The sequence below is a fragment of the Chiloscyllium plagiosum genome, unplaced genomic scaffold (assembly GCF_037043375.1).
Source record: "Chiloscyllium plagiosum isolate Xiang-an unplaced genomic scaffold, Cpla_swu_hap1 HiC_scaffold_7, whole genome shotgun sequence".
Lineage (NCBI taxonomy): Eukaryota > Metazoa > Chordata > Chondrichthyes > Orectolobiformes > Hemiscylliidae > Chiloscyllium > Chiloscyllium plagiosum.
In genome coordinates, this window is record NW_028270145.1 from 57,567,805 (window position 1) to 57,583,226 (window position 15,422).

General features: G+C 40.5%; 1 protein-coding gene across 6 annotated transcripts in view; it reads right to left on the reverse strand.

Moving 5' to 3' along the window:
* kalrna (kalirin RhoGEF kinase a) overlaps window positions 1-15,422 on the reverse strand; it is a 734,910-nt gene that overhangs the window by 13,339 nt on the left and 706,149 nt on the right. For all 6 annotated transcript variants that reach the window (XM_087989060.1, XM_043693728.2, XM_043693729.2 and 3 more), the window contains 2 exons: window positions 14,631-14,709; window positions 4,231-4,431 (listed from right to left, as the gene is read on the reverse strand). In XM_087989060.1, coding sequence (XP_087845186.1) covers window positions 4,231-4,431; window positions 14,631-14,709 — 280 coding nt within the window. The remainder of the gene's footprint in view (window positions 1-4,230; window positions 4,432-14,630; window positions 14,710-15,422) is intronic.

Here is a 15,422-nt window from a genome sequence, read left to right on the forward strand (position 1 = left end):
AGTCTTGTAAAATTGCTCAGTAAATTCTTTCAATAGAAAGGATCGAGACCATTAATTCACCTCAAAGAGTCACTGTCATTTGTTACTACACAAGGAGCACTTGTTAGTGCTGATGTACTGGATACAATAGCAGGAAGCCAAGCAAGTGGGGATTTGAAGTATGTAATTGGTGAACTTATGGAAGATTAAAAATGTTGGAAAGAAAAATCAAAATCCAACACAATGAAGCCATGGATATCACTTGGATAGAGTAAAATAAGGTAAGTATGAAATGGAATCAGGTGAAAATTAAAGATCTAAAAGGGTGCAGAGATCAAAACTGGAAGGAATAAAACAGATTGATTGGGACACCAAAGCATCTCAATAACATTCTTGAAAAAAACCCAAAAGAATTCCAATCAGCAAAGAAATTGTCGCACACCCAGAAGCCGTTTTGACCATATCATCTCAAAATGAGAACTTACCCTGGGTGAGTGCAGAAAATAAACTTATAGGTGGAATTTATTTTTATTATTCATTCACAGGATGAGGGTGTTTCTGGCTAGGCCAGGAGTTATTGCCCATCCCAACTGCTCAGAGAGTTAAAAGTGAACCACACTGCTGTGGGTCTTGAGTCACATGTAAGCCAGACCAGGTGAGGATGGCAGCTTCCTTCCTGAAAGGACATCAGTGAAACAGATGTTTGTTTCCTCACAATTGACAATAGATTCATGGTCATCACTTAGACCCTGATTTCCAGATATTTATTGAATTCAAACTCTACCACTTCCCATGGTGTGATTTGAACCCAGGTCCCCAAAACATTGCCCGGAACTCTGGATTAATAGTAGAATGATAATACTTCTAGGACACCACCTCCCCACATTCCCAGCTGGCCTTAGGTTTAACTAAAACATTTTTACAGAGTTAGAGGAAGGGCATAAGGAAAAAAAATCATCATTAGGTAACAGATTATGTAATGTTTAAGTTCTGTTCTGAGTGTTTGCCTTTGTTTCAATTATTATGAAGGTATAGGTATGTACTGTACCTTTGAAGAGAGAGTAAAAGCTGGCAAGAATTTAACAAGCATAGAGTCTGCTGAAAAATTTAGAAATGTGACATTTGGCTGTGAAACAAATAGCTGGATCTCAGTTGCTATGGTACACAACAAATTTGCATTTGGCCAATCAGTTTAAGTTATGCCCCAAGATACCAAAATCTTTGTCGCACATACTTTTACAGATTATGAGATAACGTGAGCTTTTCTGTGTATCTGGTTTAAATTATCAGGAAGGTTTACCCTGTGTTGTAACACTGTTAAACCTTTATAGCCTTGTTAAATCGATATATAAGTGAGTAAATGAAAGAGTTATGCGTTCAGTCTGTATTAAACTACTTATTAGGAGTTCATGAAATAACTTGGATTTTCAAAGCCATTGAAAAGCCACAATTTTGCTATGTTCTTTCCTCCAAGGAAAATGGTGTGATGAATTTTTGTCTATAAGCATTCTTTGTACTGTAGACTCCAGCATTCTGTGAGAATATAACATTCAGGGCACACAGTTCCAAAGAGTTGGTACATTTGGCAATTTCAAAATATTAGTTATGTGCAATTCTGCCTAGAAGTAGTTGCAGTCCTGGTTGCAAGGTATTGAATAGGCCATTCATACAGTTCAACTGTCATTGGAGAGGAGACTGTAAGTCAAACTCTAAGTATACAGTGCTGCTTTTAGCTCTACTACTGGGAAAGCAACTAAACTCTATGGGTTCTATGTACAGATCTCAGTGAGAAATTCGAAGAGCAATTGGGTATCTCTGTTCTGTTAGAACTCAGCTACAAGTTCTAGGAGCTAAGTGTTGGAGACATGGCTATGATTAAGTCCTTGGAGCTGTGAAGATGAGGACTGATAAAATGACAGCTGAAAGTGGGGGTTAAAAAATACACAATAAGTATTTGCTTGATGCAATTGACCAAGATTAGAACTCAAGGAAAAATCCAGGGGTACTTCTAGCTTTGTGAACCTGGCTGTCACAAAGAAAATGGGGTTCTGCCTGCAAGTAGGTGTTGAAATATAGATTTTGGAGTAAAGTAGAGAGCAGACCCAGGAAAGAAGGTTGATCAACTAGCATGGAGCAGTCATTGAAGCAGTCCATGACAAAATTGCTCCTGAGAGAGAGTTTTAACGCTAGATTAGCAAAAGTGAACAATTATAATCTCTTAGGAAACTTAATGAGGCATGATGATTCACTGTAATATTAAACTCTGAAGGGAATTGCTGAGAAATCAATGGGATCCACCTTGATTGCATTTGCCATTGGATGTGCACTGGGGTATTTACAATCCTTTGTGCTTATTTACCACATGTTAATTCTGGGTGTTCTAAACATGTTGTACTGTTGATCAACCAGTATAGAGCAGTCATTGAAACAGTCCATGACAAAATTGCTCCTGAGAGAGAGTTTCAAGGCTAGATTAATTATTGTATAAAATAATTATTGTTGTTTGTTTCAAAATCATGGACTCGTGTGGCTTTATTCTCGTAATAACTCCCCTGATTCTCATTTTTACAAAATACATTACTGGTTCCTAGCCCACCAGTAACAAAAGATTTTCAGTCTGATCCATGATTGTAACAATACTTTTGCAACTAAAGCTAAAGCTAGTGTGCTTCCAATTAAACCTGTTGGACTATAACCTGGTGTTGTGTGATTTTTAACTTTGCAACTAAAGAACTGCAATTTATGTAATTCCTACATATGAGAATGATTTTTTGTGTATAAAATTACTTTCAAGTATAATAATTGAAACTGGATAGCTAACTGTAATATACACATTCCCACATACAGGAAAGTTACAGTTACCATTGTTTTACCAGATCATAAGGCTACTCTCTCAGAGAGAGAATACTGGTGGTATACTGGAGGATCACCATGCCTCAGGCAAGGAAGAGGTGAGAAGGAGATAACCTCAGCCAGTGCCAGAACTGAACCCATGCTATTGGTGTCACTCTCCATTGCAAACTGACTTCCAGTCAACTAAGCTAAATCAACCCCTAATACAATGCAATTTGTCTGTTTTTGTTTGGTAGTTCAGTAATATATGTTGAATAAATATCTGTCGATTCAACTAAAAAGTGCAGAGTAAAAGGAACATTAAAACCAAATCTTAAAGATGTCTGAAGCTTGCTTTTATCATCTAATGCCTTAAGATTGATTGTAAAACACTTGATTTAAAACACACCTTATTTAAAACTGTATTAGCCTAACGATCTGCACAAATATTTTGCAGGTTTCCAATTTAATGTCACCTTTATGTTTTTAATAGCTTCAAAAAATAGATCGCAGCAATAATTATACCCTACTTAATGACCCAGTCTCAACAGCACATATTCGTAAAGAATTCTGAGGACTTATTTTGGACTTAATTCTCATTCCTAATCTCGTGTATGATTGATGTATTATTAATTCTTTTCATGTTTTGTAACCAAAACACTTGTTTATTAATTAAAGAAGGCCTGGTTAAATTGGATCTATTTAAAACGTGAATTAATTTGGTCTAAGAGGGAGATACCCACAAGGAAAGGACCCTTTTTAAATGAATTTTGTTACAACCAGCCAGAAGGTGGGTGAATAATGAAGGGGCAGCTAGTTCACACCTCCTCACCCAGCACTTAGTGACTTGGACATCCATCTGAAAGTGTAATAACTTGGGGAACTTCGCTCAGTGTCTGGTCATTACAGAAAGAGATTGAACCACTGGCAAGTACTATATCTGTGTCCCAAAAATCTAATTTAGATACCATAAAAGATGCTTAAGCTTCCCTGATGACTCAACTGGTTAAAGCAGTGAGTTGCTAAAATGCAAATCAAGGAAGACAGGTCAAATTTCCAGACCATGTGAGTTCGATGATTCTGGCTGCAATGATAAAAGAGAAGCTATAATTGCCTTCTGTGTCTCTGGACTATGGAAGAGATAAAGACCTCAAAAATGACTTGGATACCTGCTGCCAGTTGCTGTCCAGTGATAACAGCTGATCAACATACAGAACGGTGCCCATGAAACATTTTCCAGTAAAGAGTTTGGAGAACAGGAAGAAGAGAGAAAACTAAGGTGCAAGTACAGGAAAATAAATGTTGGCATGAAGGAAACTAATTTACATGAATAATTAAGTAAGATGCAAATCAATCCCATAGGATTATATTTTATCAAACAAATTGTGACGGCTTGCAGGATACAAAATTGATACTTACAGTTCGAGAACTAAAATGTAGCCAGAGGGAAACTCGTATGTATCACATATTGCAGGAAATTGTGGGTGTTGCAGATTTAATAAGATCGCTGCCTCATGTGCTACTTGATCTTTCTTCTTCATTTTTTTGCTGATGAATTTGACAGCTACCTCCCTTTTAGTTGACTTTTGTATACATTTTTTCACCACAGAGAAACGACCCCTGTAACACAGAACAATATTCAAAACTTAAATAGACAGAAATCAACATTTAGATTCCAAGTCTTTTTTTCTAATTCATCCAGGGGATGGGATCATTGCTGGCTGGGCCAGCATTTATTGAGAAGGTAGTAATGAACTGCTGCAGTTCATTTGGTTTAGGTACACTTACAGAGTATTATTAGGGATGGAGTTCCAGGACTTTGACTCAGTGACCCTGAAGAAACAGTGTCATATCTCCAAGTCAGGATGGTGAGTGGATTAGAGGTGAACTTACAGGCGGTGCTGCTGCTCTTGTCCTTCTTGATGCTGGTAATTGAGAGTTGGAAAGATATGAAGGAATATTGGTAATCTCTTGCAGTGCATTTTGTAATGGTACACACTGCTGCTTACTATGCATCATTGCTGGACAGAGTGGATGTGGTTTGAAAATGTGTTGCTGGAAAAGCACAGCAGGTCAGGCAGCATCCAAGGAGCAGTAGAATTGACGTTTCGGGCATGAGCCCTTCTTCCCGATGTGGTACCAATCAAGTCGCTGCTTTGACTTGGATTGTTGTCAAGTTTCTTGAGTGTTGTTGGAGCTGCACTCATCCAGGCAAATGGAGAGTGTTCTATTACACACCTGGCTTGTACAGATGGTAGAAAGGCTTTGCTGCAGAATTCTGAACCTCTCATCTGGTCTTATCACAGTAATTATGTGGTTATGGCAGTTCATTTACTGGACAATGGTAAGCCCTAGGTGTTGGTAATAGGAGATTCAGATGGCAATGCTGTTGAATATCAATGGGTAATAGAACATAGAACAGTACAGCATAGGAACAGAGTCCTTGGCCAATCATGTATATGCCATTCTAAGGTAATTCCATCTGCCTGTTCATGTGTCTATCTAACTGCCTCTTAAATGTTACGATTGTATCTGCTTCTACCACCTTGTGGGAAGTGAATTCCAGGCACCTACCACCCTCTGTGTAAAAAAATTGTTTTGTATGTTTTCTCTAACTCTCCACCTCTCTCTCTCCACCCCCCCACCAACCCCACCCACCCCCAACCAACCACCTTAAACCTGTGTTCACAAGTATTTGACGTTTTTAACCTGGGAAAGAGACTTTGGCTAACTACCCTATCTATGTCCCTCATAATTTTATATACAGATAGTTCTTGGATAACGCACATTGCAGCAGGATAATTTGCTTATAATGTTGCTGAGGAAATAAGAAATGGTTATTTTGCTCCTGATAGTGTGATTCCAGTGGGAATCAGTTTGCGCGCTTTGTTCTACATATGCACCAGTGTTAGCTGCCGTTAGAGCAGCTTTCTGTGAGAGGAATTGTACACAGATCAGTTTTCTAAGAGAGATATCTTGAGCAGCTTTCTGTGGAAGGTACACTACTCCTAGATTATCCCAGTTTTAGAAAAAAAATGGAGGGGCATAGTGCTAAGAATGTTAGCAAGAAGTGTCCTGGTGATACAATTGTGGGTGGTGAATGCAAAAGAAAGGCTATAACACTGGAACAGAATGTCGATATTATAAACCATTTTGAGCACAAGGAGATAATATGTGATATAGCTCATTTAACAGGAATGAGGGAGTCTACCTTACGCATCATGATGACCCTCTGTCCCTGCATTAACAATATCTTTAAAATTTTCTATGTTAAATTTCCTTTTGTTTTGTTGATAAATATGATTTATTCTCGCTGTGCTATACTTTGTGTCAGACGTTTGGGTGATTTTTGAGCGATTGCAAATTATATTTTTTGCTGGTCAACAAAGTTCCCCATGGGAAACTGGTTAGCAAGGTGGAATCATGGAATACAGGGAGAACTAGCCACTTGGATACTGAACTGGCTCAAAGGTAGAAGACAGAGGGTGATGGTGAAGGGTTGTTTTTCAGATTGGAGGCCTGTGACCAGTAGAGTGCCACAAGGATCAGTGCTGGGTCCACTACTTTTCAACATTTATTTAAATGATTTGGATGTGAGCAGAAGAGGTATAGTTAGTAACTTTGTAGATGACACCAAAACGAGGTGTAGTGGAGAGCGAAGAAGGTCACCTCTGATTACAACGGGGCCTTGATCAGATGGGTCAATGGGCTGAGAAGTGGCATATGGAATTTAATTTTGGTAAATGTGAGGTGCTGCATTTTAGGAAAGCAAATATTAGCAGGACTTATATACTTTATGGTAAGGTCCCAGGGAGTGTTGCTGAACAAAGAGACCTTAGAGTGCAGGTTCGTAGCTCCTTGAAAGTACTGTCGCAGGTAGATAGAATAGTGAAGAAGGCGTTTAATATTCTTTCCTTTATTGGCCAGAGCATTGAGTAGAGGAGTTGGGAGGTCATGTTGAGGCTGTACAGGACATTGGTTAGGCCACTTTTGGAATATTGCATGCAATTCTGGTTCCTTCCTTTCGTAAGGATGTTGTGAAACTTGAATGGATTCAGAAAAGAGTTACAAGGATTTTGCGAGGGTTGGAGGATTTGAGCTGTGGGAGAGGTTGAATAGGCTAGGGTTGTTTTCCCTGGAGCTTCGGAGGCTGAGGGGTAACCTTCTAGAGGGGCATGGATAGGGTAAATAGACAAGATATTTTCCCTGGAGTGGGGGAGTCTAGAACTAGAGGGTATAGGTTCAGGGTGAGAGGGGAAAGATATAAAAGAGACCTAAGGGGCAACCTTTTCACACAGAGGGTGGTACGTGTATGGAATGAGCTGCCAGAGGATGTGGTGGAGTCTCGTACAACTGCAACATTTAAAAGGCATATGGATGGGTATATGAATACGGAGGGTTTGGAGGGACATGGGCCAGGTGCTGGCAGGTGGGACTAGATTGGGTTGGGATATCTGGTCGGCATGGACGGGTTGGACCAAAGAGTCTGTTTCTGTGCTGTACATCTCTACGACTCTATGACTCGATATCCCTCTTTTCCCATAGGCCCCATTAATTCTATTGAACTATTTTCTATTAAGCGAGGTTTCGCTGGAATGCAATATGATGTTATAGGGGAATTATCTGTACTTACATCAGGTCACTCCTCAGCCTCTGTCACTCTAGTCAAAATAATCCAAGTTTGTCCAATTTCTCCTAATAGTTAATGCATTCTAACCCAGGCAACGTTCTGGTAACCTCTTTTGCACTCTCTCCAAAGCCTGTACATTCTTTCTAAAGTGTGGCAACCAAAACCACACCAAATACTCCAAACTTTGGCCTAACTAAACTTTTATATCGCTGCAATATGACTTGCCAACATTTATACTCAATGACCTGACAGATGAAGGCAAGCATGCTGTATGCATTCTTTCCACTTGATGGTCAAATTCTCTCTTGTTACAGATGATCATTGCCTGGATCCAGTGTGGTGCAAATGCTATCTGTCACCTGTCAGGCCAAACCTGAATACTGTGTAGGTCTTGCTGCATTTGGACATGGACTACATCAGTATGGCAACTGAACATTTGCAATCATTGACAAACATCCACACTTTGATCTTATGATGAAGCAGCTGAAGATTAGGCCTAGAAACTCTTACAGACATATTCTTGAGCGGATATTCTTGATTTCCATGGACCCAGTTTTGCTAGGGTTCCTTGATGCCATACTTCATGTTAAGTTAGAGACAAAAAAACTGCAGATGCTGTAATCCAAGGTAGACCAGCAGGAGGCTGGAAGAACACAGCGAGCCAGTTAGCATCAGGAGGTGGAGAAGTCAATGTCCTGAAGAAGGGTTACACCTCAGATGTTGACTTCTCCACGTCCTGATGCTGCCTGGCTTGCTGTGTTCTTCCAGCCTCCTGCTGGTCATACTTGATATAACTTGCATCTCACCCCCGTGCATCTGGTTGGAACATTTTCATTTTAACAGACTGTGAATAAGTTTGACAACACTAATTTTTATTTCAGGAAAACATGCTTAATATTGATTTATGTATTTGTACATTTATTGTTTAATGGCATTGCTGATGAGATTGAAGTTACATTGCATGGGCACAGAAGTGTAAATAAACCTGGCAATAGGAACCTATCTGTTTTTGTTAAACAGCAGGTAGTGTGGTTTAGTTGACAGTAAAAGAATAACTTCTGTAACTTAACCACAAACGTTTACAATAGAGAATGAGAACAAGATCACAATGAAATAGTCAGAATGGAAACTGCCCAGCATTTGATATTATAAAGGTTGATACTGATATTTTATCAACTTGCTTCTGTTGTACATGTTTCTTGAAACTCTTTTGAAACCCTCCAATGTTTCTTTATAGAAGTTACAGTTGAAAATGTGTTGCTGGAAAAGCGCAGCAGGTCAGGCAGCATCCAATGAGCAGGAGAATCGACGTTTCGGGCATGAGCTCTTCTTCAGAAATGAAGAGAGTGTGCCAAGCAGGCTAAGATAAAAGGTAGGGAGGAGGGATTTGGGGGAGGGGCATTGGAAATGCGATAGGTGGAAGGAGGTTAAGGTGAGGGTGATAAGGTGAGGGTGATAGGCCGGAGTGGGGGTGGGGGCGGAGAGGTCAGGAAGAAGATTGCAGGTTAGGAAGGTGGTGCTGAGTTCGAGGGTTGGGACTGAGACAAGGTGAGGGGAGGGGAAATGAGGAAACTGGAGAAATCTGAGTTCATCCCTTGTGGTTGGAGGGTTCCTAGGCAGAAGATGAGGCGCTCTTCCTCCAGCTGTCGTGTTGCTATGGTCTGGCGATGGAGGAGTCCAAGGACCTGCATGTCCTTGGTGGAATGGGAGAGGGAGTTGAAGTGTTGAGTCATGGAGTGGTTGGGTTGGTTGGTCCGGGTGTCCCAGAGGTGTCCTCTGAAATGTTCAGCAAGTAGGCGGCCTGTCTCTCTTGTATTGGGCATTTCCAATGCCCCTCCCCCAAGTCCCTCCTCCCTACATTTTATCTTAGCCTGCTTGGCACACTCTCCTCATTCCTGAAGAAGAGCTCATGCCTGAAACGTCGATTCTCCTGCTCCTTGGATGTAGCCTGACCTGCTGTGCTTTTCCAGCAGCACATTTTCAGCTCTGATCTCCAGCATCTGCAGTCCTCACTTTCTCCTTATAGAAGTGACACCATTGCATAAGCAATTGAACAATATATTTGGAGTAAACCACAATGGTTGCCTGCTGGACTAAGAGGTGATGGGATGAGGATCAGGTTATGGACAGATTATGACCAGAAGAGAAAGAACATGCTGTAGTCAGCAGAAATTAATCAAACTGCACCCACACAGAACCTTGAAGCAAAGCACCAGCCCAGTGAGGTTTGAATCAGGTATTGCTACAGATAGTTCTGATGACCCCAAAAATTAATCGGGGGGGGGGGGGGGGGGGGGTAACTTGAGGCTGTAAGCAGTGTAGGCAAAAGTGAGGACTGCAGATGCTAAAAACCTGAGGAAGAGCTTTTGCCCGAAATGTTGATTTTCCTGTTCCTCAGATGCTGCCTGACCTGCTGTGCTTTTCCAGCACCACTCTAATCTAAACGCTGTAAGCAGTGTGTCAATGGGAAAGCAGCATTACTGAAAATATAGTATGCAGGTCCAATGGAAGGGAATAAGAACTGATCATGCAGGAGTCCCATGGTTGCTGTCAGAAGGGAGGAGAGCCTGGTCTTGTCTATCTCTCAGGAAACTAAGCAAATAGACTGTGAATATATATTAGCAGATATTTGTATTAATATTTTTACATTGATAATAATTTATCTGCTATGGGATTAGATTAATAGAAGTTTGTAAATCAAGTAAATATATGTTGAGTCATTGCTATCCAGAGTAAACTATCGAACAAGAAAGGTTAAGCTGTGGACCTGGGGAAAAGGATGGCCGACAACTGTTGAATAGCAATGGGCATTTATGTAATTTGGGATATAACATGAGGGCTATTTCTTGATTAAACAATTCCTATTTCAGTAAATTGAATGGAATACTTGCAATTTATTCATGCTTTGGGACTAAATACCACAACTTTAAAAATTGTGAATGAATGCCTTTTATTTTAGTGTTACGTTGCCTATTAATTTAACATTTTTAAATTTCATTCCAGATTTAAAACTGAAAATAGACTGGTTAGCAAGATATACCAACATTATCTGTGGATGATCTGATTTACTCTGATCGCACATTTAACAGGAATCTGTTGAAAACTAGGCAAGGAGGAGGATACAGAATCCAGCATTGCTTCCACATATCCTGTTTGACCTACAAGGGTTGAAACCTCTGTTCTTTCTTTGCCAAACATGTGAACCATTTCTATTTCAGGCGTCCGTATACTTCACAACTTCAGAATGACTTGGCCTATGGTTTCTGATGGTATACTTGACCTAACAAAACTTATACCCTTGAATAGTAGTAGCTATAGGTCCCACCTGAATAACAAAGAGCTTTGTAGAAAGAATACAATTTTGAAAGTGTCCCCTCGCAAGAAGGCTTCTGGAGGCAAAACTGTGCAGTTTCTGGAGCTACCCCTGAGGTATTTTTATACAGTGAACACATAAGCACATTCCTAGTGACATGGGTGCCATCCAATTTCAAGCTAAATAATAAAATGTTGCTTATGAATATGGAAAGTTTACAAGCAAGCTGGAATACTTCTGAGCAAGTTGTTTTTGGAACTGGAGTTTTGAACATTTGGGGGTAACATGTAAGGTATAACTCATAGGTAGATTCCTGTTGTGGATCAACAGGACAAGAAAGACAAAAGTATGGGCTTACTCCAACTGGTTTAAGGGCGAGGTGCAGACATCCCACACTAAGTAATTACTGGATTATTTGAATGTCTAAAGAATCTCTAGATTCGTTTTGGTATTTTGTGAACTGCTTTCTGGTTGCCGGTTGTTGGTAAAAGCCATCTGGTTCACTAATGTCCTTTAGGGAAGGAAACTGACATCTTTACCTGCTCTGGCTTACGTGTAACTCCCGACCCACAACAATATGGTTGACTCATAACTGCCTTCTTGGTAATTAAGGAAGGGCAATAAGTTCTGGCGTAGCCAGTGATGTTCTTATCTCATGAATGATTTAAAACAAAACAAATTCTCACATTGCTAATTCCAAGCAGAAGGTCCAACATCATTAAGTGTCTGTCTAGTCACACGACAGACCAACATTGGACTTGCCACAAAACTAAAGACTTTGAAGGAGAAGGTGTCAGTCAATCAGATGGCAGCAGCAATCCATTGCAGGTAGTACCACTGGAACTCGTGACTGGGGTCAGTAATACACCCATGTACATTACAGAATTAAAGAGGGACCAAGCTACAGGAGAGTAAGAGTGGGATGGAGGCCATATGGCAGGGATTGTGAAGGGGCAGGGGCACAGTAGGGGAGTCGCAGACACAAGTAAGGGTTATCTTTCAAAGACGAATCCCCTATTTGATACTGGGTCCCTTGATCATGCACTAAGAGCCTTTGAAAGAAAGAACACCTTCCACTAACCTCTGGACCCCAGAAGTTCACAGGTTTGCCTGGCAATCTTCTAGGGCAACAGCAAGACAAGCTGTGCCACTCTCTGTAATCCCTGCGCCACCACTAAATTCTAGTGGACTCAGGGAGAATTGGTGTCAATTAACTCAATAACGATACTGATGGACAACCTGGTGCAAGCAGACATGCTTCCTATAGGCCTCCCATTTACACTCACAAGGTTTTCCCATGGCTCAGAGACTGACGTGTGACCTCTCCTGTGACTAAATGGTGTAGCCACTATGTTATGGATTATATCCAGCCCACTACGTTTTCTAACTGTGTCATGTTATTATTGTTTATTCTATTACTTCTCCCTAAAAAATAACTTCAGGCTACATTGGTTTTAAAAGAACGTTTGCATGATTTGCAAAACAAAGCAGCTTTGTGTGTAATGAAAACAGATGCATATACAGTATATATATGCATTTGTGCGCACGTATGATTTTGTTTGTAACCAAGAGATTACTTGATAAAAGCACAAACCATTGATGACGTATTTATGGTAACTTCTATTGTTTGCTCTATGAACTTTAGAAATTGTGATCAGTTTAAGCAGCAGAAAGAGCTGTGAGTTTTGAAGCAGAGGCCAATTGTTGGCCTGGAAGCATGTTTGTATTGTAAGTAAGGAGGCCAGGCTGATTCCTAAAGCTGGAGGATCAGTAGGAGGCCCTGAGAGACTGAAAGCCTCACATTAAAGTTAGAAGCTGTCAATTTGTGTTGAAAAGGAAAATAGCAACATAGATGGAGGTGCCTTCTGAAATCTTTGTTATAATTTGAGATCACTCTTGCCAGACTGTGACTGGGGGATTTATGATAACTTATTGGGGAGGGTGGTGGATTTGGAAGGGGTCACAGCACATTGAATCAATTACTACCTGGATCCCAGTCTACTCCCAGGAGACTGCCTCACTGGGCTGTGTGAGGGCCCAGTTTCTGACTTAGAAATTTCCAGTCAGCATCTGCACAGGATGTCCCCAATAAGCCTTTCAATTTACTACCCAGGCTTGCATGCCACCCAGTGCTAAATGGCTTTTGGGAGGGAGCATGCCAGCAAACCAATTTGCCAACCAGTGTTGAAAAATTGTAGATTTGTCTGTCTCCATTTTCAACTTCAGCAACCAGTTAAAATTTAACCCAAGGAGTTGATCCTGATGTGAGTCATTTCTTTATAAACAGCCACTGTTGTTAACCCAGATCTGTTCTGTCCTCACAGTCTCTCGTAAATGCAGAGAGACAAGAATGAGGTGTAGGTAATGCAGTACTTCAGATAATTAGGCTCAATGATGAACCACTTAAAGACAATTCTTTTCTGAACCCACCATAATGTAGTTGTGGCTCAGAGATTCTTTTGAACTTGCTGGCTTTCTTATGTCTCCTGACAGTTACTGAGCAAAGGAGAAAGTGAGGAGTGCAGATGCTGGAGATCAGAGCTGAAAATGTGTTGCTGGAAAAGTGCAGCAGGTCAGGCAGCATCCAAGGAGCAGGAGAATCGACGTTTCAGGCATGAGCCCTTCTTCAGGAGAATTCTCCCGAAGAAGGGCTCATGCCTGAAACGTCGATTCTCCTGCTCCTTGGATGCTGCCTGACCTGCTCAGTTACTGAGCAAACCCTATTAGAGAAGTCAGTGCAGGGGAAAGCCATGTCAGCAGTACTTTTCCCTCATGCCCCTCTTGTTACATTGTCTCCACATCTCTGGCGCCCATGCCCTGGGATCTGACATTAGGTCTCAGAGGATAACCAACAACAACCGAGGCACCCTGGTGGCACTGCTTGTACTGACAGCTGTGATTGGTAGGCAACCCTAGATGGACAGTACTGCCACGTCAGGCATTCTGAATCCCAGGGAAGGCTCTTAAGTTGCCCAACTGAGTACCTGACAGGATTTCATACTAGTTCTACTTGTGCATTGAACCTGCATCAACTGCATTAAATTCTGCCTCACAAGACTTCACAGTGCACAGAAAAATTATATACATACCTCCATTCAAATAGAAAAACCATGCAGAATCATTTGTCTAAATATTCTGTAATAGGAGCAAAGAAGAAAAAGTGTTCCTCCTGTAAAAGAATTCTGTCTCAATAGCCCAGTGGATAAAGGCATTATCTCATGTAATACTATTAGGCTTTACAGACAAGAAGCACTTAGTTTTGTTGTCCTGAGCTCACTGATCTAAGTTGGGGCATTACAGATTAGCAATAGAAGAAAAAAATCAAACAAAAATTTAGATTTAATACCTCAATATTTTTCTGAAGTAAAAAGTCATAAAGTATCAAGCTTAAGGGTCATTCAATTATCTCTTAAATTCAGAACTAAACTCTTGAGAGCTCCACAGATTATCCGAAAGCTTATGATTTACCCTTTAGAAAATGTGGAGTTCTGCAGGATTCATTTGAGGAAGTCAATTAAAAGGATATTGCAAATAACTCCAAACATTCTTAACATTGACAAATCCAAATATAAGCACAGCTTGACAAAATCTTTATAAAGATGTTGAGTCTGAATGTATTTTCTCATTTTGTGAAAGTTTTCAGCAATTGTATAAAAACTATTTGTTTTTACTTGCAATTTCTTGTGGAAAAAATTATCATTAATACTCAAGAGATGAAAAACTAGTATTGCCAGACAGAGGATAACTTGGGCTTGGCAATAAATATATGGACATTGCTGGACAGAAGCTTTCAATTAAGTAAGATGTTCAAGGTACCAAAGGTGTAAGATACCTCCCAAATTCCTAAAACACATTTGCGATCCAGATTTACACTACCTTCCAATCTCAAATAGTTCTGTGTAAGCAGATTCAAAGTTATCCTTCCATGGAATTCTTGAGTCATCACTTGTAGGCTCTGAGTAGAGATAATAAGTAATTAGAAGAAGCAATTTTGAGTCAGGTTTCAATTGACTTCATTTTTAAAAATTGCAAAGAAGATACTGAGAGCAATTGTACCAACAGAAGTGATGGTCCACTAGCTGGTCTGGCTTACAATAAGTAACTGTGAGTTGTAAATCAGTGTCAGAATGGGATTTTCTGTTTGCAAATCAAGATTTCTGCCATATCACATGAGAGTAATATCAGCATGATGATGCCAGGCCAAGTACCCAACATTCAACATGTCAATTTCTTAGGATATTGTAGGCAAATGAGAGTGGAAATTTGCAACTCACACTTCATTTTAAAAAAATGTGCTCTTAAGCTTGTTAACAAGCCAACTGCCCCAATGTGTTGTCCATGTTATCATGCAGTTGATGGCCAACAGTGAACAATCCACTTCTTCAGCATCTGACATGGTAAAGTAGCAAACTAGAGATCCATCCTTTGGGATGGTGCCCTGTGCACATCACAAATATCTGCTCCTCAAGATGATATACCTCCCTCTTCCCTCCCCAACTGGCCTCCCAATCATGCTGCCCCACTTCCTCCTTAAGGTGTCTGATTCTTCCCTGTGAAAAATCCTGGGTTTACCAGAGAATTCATTGCTCTCCTTATCATAGGGCTTCTTGTCCCATGATAGGACTTCCTCCCACCGAGGGACAGAAATCAGACCCAATGCTCATTTAG